The 16,625-nt window shown below is 37.2% G+C and overlaps 1 protein-coding gene across 2 annotated transcripts in view; it reads left to right on the top strand.

The window, feature by feature from the left end:
- SPATA5 (spermatogenesis associated 5) overlaps window positions 1-16,625 on the top strand; it is a 377,786-nt gene that overhangs the window by 124,048 nt on the left and 237,113 nt on the right. For both annotated transcript variants that reach the window (XM_011948623.1, XM_011948624.1), the window contains exon 14: window positions 15,773-15,899. In XM_011948623.1, the coding sequence (XP_011804013.1) occupies window positions 15,773-15,899 (127 nt within the window). The remainder of the gene's footprint in view (window positions 1-15,772; window positions 15,900-16,625) is intronic.

The raw sequence follows: 16,625 nt of genomic DNA on the forward strand, positions 1-16,625 counted from the left end.
GCCAGATTATATTTCAGCTTGTTTCACAGATTGTAATTCACTAGGATCTCTCCTCTTCTTAAGAGAAAATTAAAAGGGAGATGGGATTAAAGCTGAATGATACTCTAGAAAGCCTTTTTCAAAAAATTTCTTCTTTCATTTATAGAATGTAGGGTTTTGAGGAATGGGATGAATAGAGATGTCTATGCTTTTGTTGAATACATGGTATTTTGGGCTCTTCTCAATTGTTCGATTTCTTTTTTTGTGGGGATGGGGATGGTGTCTTGCTCTGTCACCCAGGCTGGAGTGCAGTGGCGACATCTTGGTTCATTGCAACCTCTGCCTCTTGGGTTCAAGCCATTCTCCTGCCTCAGCCTCCTGAGCAGCTGGGATTACAGTCACATGCCACCATACCCAGCTAATTTTTGTATTTTTTTTTTTTAGTAGAGATGGGGTTTCACCATGTTGGCCAGGCAGGTCTCGAACTCCTGACTTTGTGATCCGCCCCCTTCGACCTCCCAAAGTGCTGGGATTACAGTCATGAGCCACTGTGCCTGTCCTGTTTTATCTCTTTATAATCACTGTTTTTACTGTAGCTTACTTAATGCCTTGTGTTGAGTTGAGCGTCTAAAGCAATTAGGATATTGGTAATGTTTCTGTTTGTGAAATGATTTACCCAATCTTGGCTCACTGCAACCTTTGCCTCCCAGGTTCAAGCAATTCTCCTGCCTCAGCCTCTCATGTAGCTGCGATTACAGGCGCCCACGACCATACCTGGCTAATTTTTGTATTTTTTAGTAGAGGCAGGGTTTCACCATTTTACTGAACCTGGTCTCAAACTCCTGACCTCAAGTGATCCACCTGCTTTGGCCTCGCAGAGTGCTGATTTACCCATTCTTAAAGTAACTTTAGATGAGTACCTGTTAATAGAATGGAATAGTGTGTCAATGAGCTGTCAGCACTTAAAAAATGCCATTAGAAAGCTTCCTGAACTAGCCGGGCACTGTGGCTCATGCCTGTAATCCTAGCACTTAAGGAGGCTGAGGCAGGTGGATCACCGGTTGGGAATTCGAGACCAGCCTGACCAACATGGAGAAACCCCATCTCTACTAAAAATACAAAATTAGCTGGGCGTGGTGGCACTTGCCTGTAATCCAAGCTACTGGGGAGGCTGAGGAAGGAGTATCAATTGAACCCAGGAGGCAGAGGTTGTAGTGATCCGAGATCGTGCCATTGCACTCCAGCCTGGGCAACAAGGGCAAAACTCCATCTCAAAAAACACAACAACAGCAACAACAAAGAGAGCTCCCTGAACTGAGTGCAGTGGTTTATGCCTATAATCTCAGCACTTTGGGAGGCAAAAGTGGGAGGATCGCATGATCCCAGGAGTTCCAGACCAGCCTGAGCAACATGAGACTCCCATCTCTAGAAAAAATTTTAAAAAATTAGCCAGGCATGGTGGTGCACACCTATAGTTCCAGCTACTTGGGAGGCTGAGACAAGATCACTTGAGCCCAAGTGTTTGAGGCTACAGTGAGCCAAGATGGCACCACTACACTCCAGTCTGGGCGACAGTGAGACCCGGTCTCAGATTAAAATGGCTGCATGAACGGTTTTTCCTTACCTGTGATTTAAAACAAATTCAAAATCAAAAACAGTTATATGGTTTTAGTTTTTCCTTATTTTCTGATGAGTTCTTATGTAAAAACTGCTTATAATAAAGGTTAGATATTATAGTCTTTTAACTTAGGTATCTGTTAATGTGTACAGTAATTTATGTTTGCAACATTAATCCTAGGGTTTAAGATACAAAATTATTTTTTAATTACATGATGAAAATTTATATATATTTAGATTGCCTTTATTTATATTTTTATTTGTTTTTTTACAGATGGGGTGAGTCAATCTCTTAGACTTTTTTTTGGGTGGGGGGGTGATAAACAAGTAAACATAGAAGAGAGTACCAGTCAGTATATATTCAGTGACATTTTATATCTTGGGTTAGAGATTTTTTTTCCCCTCTTAAAGGAGAATTTTTGCTTTTGACCCCCAGAAGAAATCAATGTAGAAATAAAGACAACTGCAACATTGTCTTTAGCCTTATTTTGAACTCAGGCCTATCTATCTTTAAAATACTTCCATCTAGATGTTTCAGAAGTACCACAGATTTATACTTGTTTTTTCTGGTGCAGTTGTTATTCTACCCAAGATCATTTTGGGGAAACTCAAACCCTGTGCTGTGTGTGTGTGTGTGTTTGTGTGTGTGTGTGTGGTGTGTGTGTGTAAATGAAATTTTTTTTTGGTTTTTTGGGACAGAGTCTCGCTTTGTTGCCCAGTCTGGAATGCAGTGGCGTGATCTTGACTCACTGCAAGCTCCGCCTCCCAGGTTCACACCATTCTCTTGCCTCAGCCTCCTGAGTAGCTGGGACTACAGGCATATGCCACCACGCCTGGCTAATTTTTTGTATTTTTAGTAGAGACGCGGTTTCACCATGTTGACCAGGATGGTCTCGATCTCCTGACCTTGTGATCCGCCCACCTCGGCCTCCCAAAGTGCTGGGATTACAGGCATGAGCCACCATGCCCAGCCCCTTTTTTCCGTCTTAAAACCACTTGCTGGCTCTGTTACCTGCATGATGTCTAAGTCAAGAACTGAAAGATCTGAGATTTTGTTCTACTTCAAGGCTAACAAGTAACCTTCCACCATTTCATGGATACTGGCAGAAACCTGAGGCTCACGGGTCAGAAACAAATGATTTCATTATTCACAGCACAGCAAGCAGCAAGAATATCTGTATGTTTGTATCAGTTCCTCCTTTACACTGCATCCAAAAGAGGTGATGCATATGGACCTTATGGATATCCACACATCTGGTAGGTTGCATTACAGGAGAGGAATCCCACTCTTGGTTAACTCAGATCTTTTATATTGGGAAGTAAGGTTGCTCGCCCTTTGCCCCTGAGGGAGGTAGATAAATTGTGTAGCTTCCGAAGCTCTAACCAAACCTGCTCTTTGCTCTGGAGGGAGACATGATTTCTTGTTTTGTTCTTCACCGTTGTAAGTGTACAATTCAGTGGTACTTCAGTACGTTTACAATATTATGCAGCCATCACCACTAATTCCAGAACATTTCTATCACCCCAGTTCGTACCTTGCTCATAAGACTGAAGAAATGTGAAAGACCCATGGAGAATTGTCTCCCAAAACACACATTATTTGTAAGAGAAAATCATATCTTATATAGATTATATTAATAACAAAGTAGCATGGGAGAGGGGAACAGAAGTGGATTGGATGATTCAGTTAAAAGCAGAGAACATTCTAGTTAAGGCACTTGAATGGGCACTGGGTGACAATTGTCATGTCTTTTCTGCTAGATTGTTACTGATTTTTTCTCTGTGTGCACCTGATTTAATGCTTTTCTTCATCTAGCACATTATCTTTTGTATATCTGACACTGAACATTGTTTGTTAAACCACCAAAAAGTTTCAAACAAGAGAAATCTGTTTTGACTATTGGAAGGCAGAGACAGCACAAGATCAGCCTGTTCTGCTGAAGTTGTAGTTCAACCTTAATGAATGTCAAGGAATAAAAGATTGTGCATATGAGGTGTGTAGTATTAGCAGTGTTTGTGAAATCATTTACCCAGTAGTACAAAACACTGATTTTGCTGCTTTTGAATGTGCACCTAAAAACATTATTTTTGTGCATTAATAATAGCTAGTCAGTGTTTGGAACTGAGACTTTTGTCTGGTATCATATAGAGGTAAACAGCATGGATTTGCATAGGCTTAGTAGAAGAACTAATTTTAAAATAAATAGTCACATCATAAGACCCAAGTCAGGTTATCAGTAAATATTTATAAGTGTCTGTAACGTGCAAGGTCATGTCAGGTAATGTTCAGTAGTCTCCAACTTCAATCTAGAATGGAGATGGCTACCAAAAAGTACCTTTGGATTCCTAGGACGCACAGAGATTGACTCAATGGGTTTGGTTGTTATCCTAGCATCTGTTTTTTAAAAGATTCATGGGTGCTTCTAAAGCACAGCAGGGTTTCTGAACCTTTGTTTCAGGATAGCTAAAAAACTTAGAGATGAGACATTAAAGCCCTTGTAGTATCAGTCTTCTAACAGCTACCTCCGACCAGTTCTTTGTTTAGCATAAGGATTACCTTCACTTAGGGACTTTTTGAACTGTCCAGTGTCCTCCTTTGTGCTCTAATTTTCTTCTATTTTGCATTATTCAAGAAGTCATGTTGTTTGTTACTGTTTTTATGAGAGGAATGGTGTTAGGAATGAGGGGTTCTCTTTATGCAACACTCCTTGAGGGAATAGGGACAGCCTTCTTTAATCTTCTAATTTCTATTTCCTAAAATAGTACCTGCCAGCTAGTGTTTGTTGAATGAATAAATTGAATTGAATGAATTGTTATACATTCTAATGAATTTATCCCCCTTATTTTTCTTCCAGTCTTCCTCCTGCCATGCCACAATGATCTTTGCCTAACATGAGATAAAACTTACTTAGCTATTTTTTTACTTCTTGGTAAGCTCAAGTAATACATTCACACTTTCCAGTAAGACACTTGGCCATCTTACTAATTCACTAGAAGAAAAAGAGAGGATATATATAACTAAGGATAGGATCTGACATTATTTGGATGTAGCTCCTGTTAGAAGGAAAAGCAAGCAATAGCATGCATAAATTAGATGTGGCATGACCCAGGATTTTGTCTTTTGATGAAAGTAGGCCGTTCCTTTGGAGCTATTTAGTTATGTTACATGAACTCCTGTAGGTAGGGCACAAAAATTAGAAGAATTTTTGGTTTCTAGTGGTGTAGTCAGTATTATCTAGTAGTGTAGTCAGGTTAACTTTTTTTTGTTGATGTGTAACCCTCACCAGTGCTAGGAGTATAACCCTCCTATTGATAAATCCAGTTACTATTTTTTATTTCTTTACTTGACTCAGAAACATTTGACACAGTTAACTCCAGCTTTTTTTTTTTTTTCTGAGATGCAGTTTTAGTCTTCTTGCCCAGACTGGAATGCAGCGGCAAGGTCTCGGCTCACTGCAGCCTCCACTTCCCAGGTTCAAGCAATTCTTCTGCTTCATCCTCATGAGTAACTGGGACTTCAGGCACGTGCCACCACACCCAGCTAATTTTTTGTATTTTTAGTAGAGATGAGGTTTCACCGTGTTAGCCAAGATGGTCTCAATCTCCTGACTTCGTGATCCACCTGCCTCGGCCTCCCAAAGTGCTGGGATTACAGGCGTGAGCCACCGCACCTGGCCAACTCCAACTTTCTTGAAACACTATGCCCTTTATTCCTTGTTTTCCTTCCCTCTTCTCTGGTATCCCTAAAATTCATATATTAAAGCCGTAACCCCCAATGTGATGGTATTTAGAGATGAAGCCTTTGGGAGGTAATTAGGTTTAGATGAAGTCATAAGGGTAGTTCCCACATGATGGGATTAGTGCCTTTATAACAGAAGATAGCAGAGAGCTAGCGCTGTCTCTTGAGTTTGTGTTCTCACTCAGTCTCTGCCATCTGAGGACACAGCGAGAAGGCAGCCACCTGCAAGCCAATAAGAGAGCTCTGGCTAGAACTTGCCCATTCTGGCATGCTGACCTTGGACTTCCATCCACCTGAATGTGAGAAAATAATTTCTGTTGTTTATAACCACTTGATTTATGTTATTTTGCTTTGGCAGCCCCAGCTGACTATTGCACACCCCTTCTCCTTTGCTAATTCCTCTACCACTTCCTGTGCCTAAAATACTGGTATTAACATTCTGTTCATTATACGTTTACCTTTCTTCTCATGCTATACATTTTCTAGGTGATCTATTTCCATTCTCCAGGTACCACCTTTATGACAAGGACTGGTACAATTTGTATTCCCATTTTATACCTCTATCTAAATCTAAATATCTAAATCTCCAGTTGTCCCACAGGACAACCCACCATGTTTACAGTTAAATTTTTTTTTCATCCAGTGACTCCATGGAGACATTAGTTTATTAGCCCTATTGGTTGTATTTCTTTAATATTTCTCACATATATCCACTTTTGTCTCTTTTGCCATGATTTTGATTCAGACAGCTAACTATCCGTCCTAGATTGCTCCAACATTTTTCTAATTGACTGACATCAATAATACTCTTAAATTTATTTATTTTTTTCTAAATAGAGTTTTCTTTAAAGTAGTTTTAGGTTCACACCAACATTGAGTGGAAAGTACATAGTTCTCTTATATATTCTGTCTCCAGAAACACACAGCCTCCCTAACTATTAACATCCTGTGGGACAGTGATAATATTTGTTACAATCTATAAACCTACATTGACACATTATTTTCACCCAAAGTCCATAGTTAACATTAGGGTTAACTCTTGATGTTGTATATTTTGTGGGTTTGGATGAATGTGTAATAACATTTATCCGCCATTATACTGTAGTACAGAATAGTTCCACTGCATTAAAAATCCTTTGTGCCATCCCTATTCATCTCTGCCTCCTCCCTAACACCTGGCAACTGATCCTTTTATGTCTACGTAGTTTTGTCTCTTTTGGAATGTCCTATACATTCCTATGCAGTGTTCCTGTAGTTGGAGCAATGCAATATGTAGCTTTTCCAGATTGGATTCTTTCATGTAGTAGTATGCATTTAATATTCCTCCATGCCTTCTCATAACTTGGTAGCTGATTTCCTTTTAGCACAGAATAATATTCCGTTGTCCGGACCTACCACAGTTCACCCATTCACCTATTGAAGGACATCTTGGTTGCTTCCAAGTTATGAAAACTGAATAAAGCTTCTAGGAACATCTATATGGAAGTTTTTGTGTGGACATAAGTTTTCTATTCCTTTTGATAAATATTCCAGAATGCAATTGCTGGAACCTATGGTAAGAGTATTTTTAGTTTTCTGAGAGTTTATTTTTGGAACTTCCAAACTATCTTCCAGAGTGGTTGTACCATTTTGTATTCCCATCAGCAGTGAAGGAAAGTTTCTGTTGCTCCACAACTTCATCAGCCTTTGGTGTTGGCAAATTTCCTGATTTGGGCCATTCTAATGGTTGCGTAATGGTATTTTACTGTTTTTATTTGCCATTCCATAATGATATATGATGTTGACCATCTTTTCATATGCTTGTTGTTTGCCTCTTTTCTTTGGTGAAGTGTTTGTTCAGTTTTTGGCCCATTTTTTAATCTGCTTGTTTGCTTGTCAGGTTTTAAGAATTCTTTGTATGTTTTGGATAACAGTCATTATCAGATGTCTTTCGCAGATATTTTCTCCCAGTCTGTGGCTTGCCTTCTCATTTTCTTGATGTTGTCTTTTACAGAGCACAAGGTTTTTGTTTTAATAATGACCAGTTTATCAGTTGTTTTATTTGTGGAGGATGTCATTGCCATTGTACCTAAATAGTCATTTCCGTACCCAAGGTCATCTTGGTTTTCTCTTATGCTGTCTTCTAAGTGTTTTATAGTTTATGTTTTACATGTAGGTCTGTAATCCACTCCGAGTCAGTTTTTGGAATAAGTGTAAGGGGTGTGTCTAGATTCATTGCTTTTGCATGTGGATGTACACTTGTTCCAGCATCATTTGTTAAAAGGACCATCTTTGCTCCCTTGTATTACCTTTGCTACTATGCCAAAGATCAGCCAGCCGTATTTATGTGGGTCTATTTCTAGGCTCTCTGTTCTGTTCTGTTGATCACTTTGTCTCTCTCTCTCTCTCTCTTTTTTTTTTTTGCCAGTACCACACTGTTTTGATTACTGTCGCTTTATAGGTAGTCTTGAATTTGGATACGGTCAGTCCTGCAACTTTGTTCTTTTCCTTCAATATTGAATTAGCTATTCTGGATCTTTTGCCTTTCAGTATAAACCTTATAATGGGTTTGTCAATATTCACAGAATAACTTGTTGGGATTTTGGTTAGGATTGCATTGAATCTATGGATCAAGTTGAAAAGAATTGACATCTTAACGGTGTTGAATCTTTCCGTGAGTGTGGAATATCTCTCCATTTATTTAGGTTTTCTGCATTTTTCTTTCATTAGTGTTTGTATTTTTTCTCATATAGATTTTGTAAAAATTTTGTTAGAGTTATAACTCAGTTTTTTGTGGTGCTAATGTAAATGATTATGTGGTTTTTTAATAATGTGTTTTTAATTTGAAACACTTTTTAATTGCTGATATATAAGAAAGCAGTTACTTTATGGGTTAACCTTTTATCCTGCAACCTTGCTATAATTGCTTATTAGATTCAGAAGTGTTTTGGTTGATAATTTCACACTTTCTATGTAGATGATCACGTCATCTACAAAGACACTTTTATTTCTTCCTCCCCTATCTGTACCTTTTATTTTCCTTTCTTATATAGTGTGCTGTTGAAAGGAATGGTCAGAGGGGTCATCCTTGTCTTGTTCTTAATCATAGCAGGAAAGCTTCTAATTTCTCACCATTAAGTATGATGTTAGCTGTAGGTTTTTTGTAGCTGTTCCTTATCAAATTGAGGAAGGTAGGCTCTATTCCTAGTTTGCCGTTTTTTTTTTTTTTTTTAACCAATAATGAGTATTGGATTTTGTGTCAAATATTTTCTTCATCTATTTATATGATTATGAGATTTTTTTTCCTCAAGTCTGTTGATGTGATGGATTAAATTAATTGATGTAATGTTACATCAGTTGTAACATCAATTGTAATGTAATATTTTCAACTGTTAAACTAGCCTTGTGTACCTGGAATAAATCCCACTTGGTTATGGCATATAATTATTCTTTTTTTCTTTATATTATTTTTTTTTAAGAGACAGGGTCTCAGTCTGTCGCCCAAGCTGGAGTGTAGTGGCACAATCATAGCTGACTGCATTCTTGAACTCCTGGGCTAATGTAATCCTCCCACTTCATAATTATTTTTACATGTTGCTGGATTTGATTTGGTAAGATTTTGTTGAGGATTGTTGCATCTATGCTTATGGGCAATATTTGTCTGTAGTTTTCTTTTTTTGTGATATCTTCGTTTGGTTTTGGTATTCGTCTAATTGTGGCTTTATAGAATGAGTTAGGAAGTATTCCCTTTGCTTCTGTTTTCTAAAAGAGATTAGAGAACCAGTATAACTTTGTCTTTAAATATTTGGTTGAATTCACCAGGAAACTATCTGGGTTTTGTGCTTTCTGTTTTGAAAGGTTATTAATTATTTATTTAATTTCTTTAACAGACGCAGGCCTATTCAATTTGTCTATTCTTGTGTGGGTTTTGGCAGATTGAATTTTTTAAAGGAATTTATTCATTTCATCTAGGTTATCAAATTTTGGGGCATAGGATGTCTTTGTTTTTTAAAATTATCCTTTTAATATGTATAAGATCTGTAGTAATGTATCCTCTGTCATATCTGATATTAGGAATTTATATCTTTTCTCTTTTTTTCTTAGCCTGGATAGAGGCTTATTGATTTTATTGATTCCCTGAAAGATCCGACTTTTAGTTTCATTGTTTCTCTTTTTACTTCCTATTTTAGATTTCATTGATTTCTGCTCTAATTTTTATTATTTCTTTCGTTCTGCTTATTTTAGTTTGCTCTTCTGGTTGCTTAAGGTGAAAGCTTAGTATTGATTTTAGATCTTCTGCTCTAATACATACATTAAATACTGTAAGTTTTGCTTTAAGTACTGCTTTCTCTGCATCGATAAATTTTGATAAGTTCTATTTTCTTTATATATTTGTAGACAATAGAACTTTGATAAGTTCTATTTCTTTGTCTATATATTTATAGGTATATATCTGTAAAACTAGTGTATCTATCAGTGTGTGCGTGTGTGTGTGTATGTGTGTGTGTGTGTGTATTTAGAGAGAGAGAGAGAAAGAGAGACAGTCAGGGTCTTACTCTGTTGTCCACACCACAATGTAGTTGTGCAATCACAGCTCACTAAAGCTTAAACTTCCCTGGCTCAAGTGATCCTCCTGTCTCAGCCTCCCAACTAGCTACAACTACAGACATGCATCACCATGCTCAGCTGCATTTATTTTATTTTTTATGGAGATAGGGTCTCACTCTTTTGCTAAAGCAGGTCTCCAACTCCTGGCTTCGAGAAATCCTCCCACCTCGGCCTCCCAAAGTTCTGAGATTACAGGCGTGAGCTACTGTACTTGGCCTAAAAATACTTTAAAATTTCTCTTGAAGTTTCTTTTTTGCCTATGTATTACAAGTGTGTTGTTCAGTCTTTATTTTGGAATTTTGTTTTTTTTTTTTTAGCTGTTTGCTGTTAACTTTTAGTTTAATTCTATTTTGGTCTGAAAGCAGACATTCTATGATTTCTTTAAAATTTGTTCATGTGTGTTGTATGGACAAGAATGTGGTCTGTCTTGGTGAATGTTCTATCTGAGTTTATGAAGAATGTGTTGGCTGTTTATAGATATAAGTTATATCCAGTTGAATTGCTATTTAGTTCAACTATGTTCTTACTAATTTTTTTTTTTGGCCTGTTGGATCTGTCTATTTCTAATAAAGGGATGTTGAAGTTTTCAGCTATAATAGCGTATTCATCTGCTTCTCCTTGTAGTTCTATTAGTTTTTGCCTCACATGTTTTTCTGATTTGTTATTAGATTAATACACATAAAGGATTGTTCTATCTTCTTAGACAGTTTACCCCTTTATCATTATATAATACCCCTTTTGGTCTCTGAGAATTTTGCATGCTTAAAGTCTGCTGTGTCTGGAATCCATACAGCCACTCCAGCTTTCTTTGGTTTAGTGTTAGCATTGTACGTCTCTCTTCATTCTTTTATTTTTAAACTATATTTGTTTATTATGGTAAAGTGGGTTTCTTGTAAACAATACATAGTTAGGTCTCTTTTTTTTATTCATTCAATCTCTGTTCTTTAATTGGTGCATTTAGGCCATTGATGTGTAAAGTGATTATTGATATAGTTGGATTAATAATCTACCATATTTGTTACTGTTTTCTATTAGTCGCCCTTGTTCTTCATTCCCATTTCTTCTTCTTCTCTTTCATGGCTTTAATTGAACATTTTATGTTATTTTATCTCTTTTCTTAGACTGTAAAGTTTTTTGGGTTTTTTTGTTTGTTTTTCAGTTGTTAACCCTAAGTTTTGAGATATATTTCTACTTTCAAATAGCCCTGTTCACTTCACAGATAGTGCAAGTACCTTATAATAACAAAATATTCCTAAGTTATCCTTCCCATGTCCCTTGTATCATTTTTGTCATTCATTTCACTTATCCCTAAACTATAGGTATCAAATACATTGTTGTTGTTATTTTGAACAAACTTTTGTTAGATCAGTTAAAAGTAGGAAAAATTAAAGTTTTTATCTTCTTTATTTCTTCTTTCTCTTTCTTTATATAGATCAAAATTTCTGACCTATATATTAGTTTTCTTCTTTCTGAAGAACTTTAAACATTTCTTGCAAGGCACGGCTACTAGCAACAAATTCCTTATTTTTATTTGAGAAAATTTTTCTCCTTCACTTTTGAAGGATGTTTTTGCAGGATATAAAATTATACGTTGGTGGGTTTTTTCTCTCAATAATTTAAATATTTCACTTCACTTTCTTTTTGCTCACATGGTTTCTGAGAAGTTAATGTAATTCTTGCTCTTCTGTAAATAAGGAGGTCCTCACCCCTCGACATGTGACTTCTTAAAGGTTTTTGAAAAACCTTTGATTTTCTGCCTATGTGTAGCTTTTTTTGTTTGTTTGTTTGTTTGTTTTTACATTTATTCTGCTTAGTGTTCCCTGGGCTTCCTGGATGTGTATCTGACATTAATCTGGGGAAATTCTCAGTGAACATTTCTTCAAGTATTGTTCTGTTCTTTCTTATTTTGGTGTTCCTATTACACATGCTACACCTTTTGTATTTGCTCCATAGTTCTTGGATATTTTGTTCTGTGTGGTTTTATTATTATTTTTAAAATCTCATCCAGTATTTTGTTTTTATAAAGTTTTCTTTATCCTTGCTTTTCAGTTTTGGAAGTTTGTATATACATATCCTTAAGTACAGCGATTCTTTCCTCAGCTGTTTCCAGTTGACTAATGAGGCCATCAGATGTAATCTCTATTTCTGTTACAGCGCTTTTAATCTCTAGCATTTCTTTTTGATAGCATTTCTTTTTGATTCTCGCTTAGAATTTCCATCTCTCTTCTTATATTACTTATCGTTTCTTACTTGTTGTCTACTTTGTCCATTAGAATCCTTAACATATTAATCATAGTTTTTAAAAAAACTTCCTGGTCTGATACTTCTAGTGCTTCTGCCACATTTGACTTTGGTTTTGATGTGTACTCAATTTCTTCAAACTGTGGTATTTCCCTCTTAGTAGGCCTTGTAATCTTTCTTTGATATCCAGACATGATATACAGGATACAATGAACTGCAGTAAATGGGGCTTTAGTGATATAATGGTAAGGTGTTGGGGAGAGTATTTGAAGGAGTGTTCCATGGTCCTATGATTAGGTCTCAGTCTTTTAGTGAGTCTTGGACTGTGAACTTCACAGTTTTCTCCCCTTTGGTAGGACAGGATGGCTAGACGGAGCTGGAGTTTTTTATTTTCATTCTCCCATGGGAAAGGCTAGAGAGGGCTGAAGTTGGGTATTTCTCTTCTTCTGGGTCAGTTGGTCTCTAATAAAACCTCAATAACATAAGCTCTGGGAAAACATTTTCTCCTGAGGAGCAGTCCTTTTTAAGAAGAGAGTGCTCTAGTGTATTTCACAATGGCTATTTTTCCTTCCCCCTGCCCGAAGCACAGGGGGATTTTTCTCAGATCTTCACTGTGAGAAGCTGGTGTAGTTCCTGAAGATAAAACTCACAGCTGTGTGAGGGACCCCGCTCTACGACTCTCAGACTTGTCAAACACTGAACCCCCAGCAGTTTGTTAATTACATTTCCGGTTTTCCTACCCTGGCACTGGCTCTCATGGAGGTTTCTCTTTGTGAGTTTCTGCTCCAGAAAGTTGTGATTTTCTGTACCTGGGCTGTCTGTCTCTCCAATTTTTGGGGCAGTGATTTGCCCTGTGACCTTACTAATATGATGGATCTAAGAAGAGTTGGTTTTTCAGTTTGTTCAGCTTTTTACTTGCTCTTAGGACAGAGTGAAGACTTCCAAGCTCTTAACATTCTGGACCAGAAATTGGACCGATACTGTCCTTTTATTGTCTCTTCTCTACACTGCAAGCAACCATGATGTTTCTCAAAAACACAGATGTGATTAGGTTATGTCTCTAGTTGAAATATCTCATTAACTGTAGCGTAAAATCCAAACTCCGTGATTTGGATAACAAGGTCTTTGTTATTCAGCCTTGGTTTATTTTTCTATACTGTCTTTTATGTTTTCACTTTACTGTTATGCTGAGCCATTGTGCACTTTATCCAGTTTTTAGTATCCTGTGTTCTCTCTCTTTCCCTCCTTTCACCCTTTGTTTGCCTGATACCCACCAAGTTTTTAGGTTTTACCTTAGAAACCATCTTTCTTACGACAGCACACCTTGACTCTCCTGAGAGCAGTCCGTATTGCCTTCCTGAGTTTTTTCTGGTATAGAATCACAAGTGATTCACAGAGTAGATACAATTAAAGGCCTCTGATGTAATTTATTGGCAGCCTGCAGTATTTACTATGCTTGTAGTAATTATGAAAGACCTCCTAAAGCTTTTGCCAACTGTGTTTCTACTTGACAGTTAAACTCACATGTGGAAAAGTTATATTATGGAGAATCTTTTGAAGGGTGTTGATAGTGTTTGGCTCTGCGTCTCCACCCAAATCTCACATCAAATTGTAATCCCTGTATGTTGGAGGATCTAAGAAGATCCTCCTGGTGGGAGGTGATTGGATCATGGGGGAAGATTTCTGCCTTGCAGTTCTCGTGATAGTGAGTGAGATCTTATGAGATCTGATGATCTAAAAGTGTGTGGCACTTCCCCCTTCTTGCTCTGTCTGTCTCTCTCCTCCTGCCATGTGAAAAAAGTCCTTGCTTCCTCTTCTCCTTCAGCCGTAATTGTTAGTTTCCTGAGGTCTCCCGGTCATGCTTGCTGTTAAGTGGAATTGTGAATCAATTAATACTGTTCTCTTCATAAATTACCCAGTCTCAGGTAGTTCTTTATAGCAGTGTGAGAACGGTCTAATATAGACATAGAATCTATTTGTTTATAGTGTTCAATGTTTATTCTTACGTACAGTCAAATAAGCAAATTTGTGTACTGGCAGAGTAGCTACTTGCAAGAATTAGTGCCCAAAACAGTTCTCATTGACTTTGCCAGTACTCTTTAGTCCCATATATTTTAAATACTGGAGAAAACCATGTAAATTAATAAATGAGCATTGTGATTTGTATGACAACCTCGTGTGCATTTGATTAGTGTGAGTTGGAGACTACTTTCCTGTGGATGCACTAAGTCAAATTTTTGAACTTATAATGCATGTTGAGGTCTAAATACTGTCATTTAGAGGTGCTGATTACCTTATTATTAAATATATTACATGATGATTATACTGAGGTACCCTTCTTTGTCACAGGTGCTAACAAAGTTATTGGGTGTGTGTCTCCTTCTACTTTATGTCCTCTTCCACCCAAGTGCATCTGATTGAATTTACATGTTTAATACACTTACAATGCTGTGTTACTCTATAGTTGTCCACTCAGTTGTTTATTACATATTTATCAATTCAAGTTGGTCTTGGAGGAAATCTAAGCTATTGCTAATGAGAACTGTTGTGCACATTTTGATTGTGTCATATAGGGTTTTGTTCATTAGTAGGATCTGTTGAGTTTACTTCTTTTTTGGGGGAGGGTTGGGGACAGAATCTCACTCTGTTCCCCAGGCTGGAGTGCAGTGGCATGATCTCTGCCTACTGCAACCTTCACCTCCCAGGTTCAAGATATTCTCATGCCGCGGCCTCCTGAATAGCTGGGATTACATGTGCATGCCACCACACCTGACTAATTTGTTTTGGTTTTTTTTTTCAGTAGAGATGGGGTTTGGCCATGTTGGCCAGGCTGGTCGTGAACTCCTGGCCTCAGGTGACCCACCTGCCTCGACCTCCCAAAGGTTTATAGGTGTGAGCCACTGCGCCTGGCCCAAGTTTATTTCTTAAAAACTTTAGTAATTTTTTTGTGGCCAAAGGACATGAAGGTAAAATAAAGGATAGTGTGTTTAGAACTGGCTTTCTAATTAACTTGGTACATAAGCCAAAGGAAAAAACCTAGCATGCTTTCTTTGCCTATTTCTCAAAAAGTGGGGATTGTGGTGATTACCTACCTTCTGGTGTATTTTAAAAATATTCCTAATATTTATGAAGAAACATCAGAAATATCCTAGTTGTTATGGATGTGTAATGAGTTTTTTATTTCACATAGACTTTAGGTTTCATGAGAGGAATGAGTTTGCATCTTACTCAATTTTTTATTCCTAATTTCTGTCAACATATTTACCATGCAGAATATAAACACTGATTGAACAATTCTGTATGTATTTGATGAACTGTTCTAAATAATCTTATACCTTGTTTTTCAGTGCTTTTATTTCTGACATTTATTTAAATATTTTAGTTTTGGAATGAAAATGAACATGGTTGATGATAAAGGAAAATAAATGATTTGAATACAGTTTGTTTTGGGATATGATAATACAGTAAATAAAGTCTCAAAGGCATACTTCATATTTGAAAATAGACATGATTTTTCTTGTTATAGACCTATAGAACCTTTAAAAATTAATAGATACAGTATTTGAAGATAGGTTAAAGATATTTTTTAAATTGTATTTTCAAAATCAGTTCTTTAGGTGCTGGGAATGTGGCTGATCGTGTTTTGGCTCAGCTCTTAACAGAAATGGATGGGATTGAACAGCTAAAGGATGTGACCATTTTGGCAGCTACTAACCGCCCAGATAGGATAGACAAGGTAAGAGAGAAGGCATTGTGGATATTATAAAATCAAGAACTGGTTCATTTGATTTTATCAGGTTTTTGTTTTTGTCAAATTACTTTCTAATCGGTATTTCATTTAGAGGATATTGAAGAATGTGAAGCAGGTTCACTGTGTACTGGCTACCATTTTGTCTGAGTCTGGTAAGACAGAACATTCTTGCATACAAGTTATACGAAGCAAGTTTACCACTTACAGATAGGCAGCAAGATACAACAGAGGCCTAGGATTCATTGCAAGCCAGTCTCTTAAGATTCAGGAAAGCTGCCCTGGGTGAATGGAATCTTGACTGCATGTGCCCCACTTGCACTGCAGCTGAGGGCCTCTGGAAGGCACCCTGTTGCGGGTTTTATACACTGAGGATGTGAGACTCACTGGTCTAAAGTGTTGGAGTTTCTAGGGGAGGACTGGAGTAGAACCTGGGCTGTTCCAGCCAGTCCCTCCCTGTCTCAGGATGTTGCATTTCCTGCACATGCTACAGTTATTCTTGAGAGCTATGAGGGGAGAGAGAGAACTGGGTTATTCCAAGATCAACCAGAGAGCTGTCCTACAAAGGATCTTAAACTAAAGGAAATTAAGAGAACAAAGGAAAGCTTTTATTTACATTTTTATTTCTTATGGTTCAGTAAGGACCATTTCTTGTGGTTCATAACTCTTCAATATCTACTCCCCTATCTTGTATCTTACTTTTTTTTTTTTTTT

Source organism: Colobus angolensis, unplaced genomic scaffold, assembly GCF_000951035.1.
Source record: "Colobus angolensis palliatus isolate OR3802 unplaced genomic scaffold, Cang.pa_1.0 Scaffold280, whole genome shotgun sequence".
NCBI classification, from domain to species: domain Eukaryota; kingdom Metazoa; phylum Chordata; class Mammalia; order Primates; family Cercopithecidae; genus Colobus; species Colobus angolensis.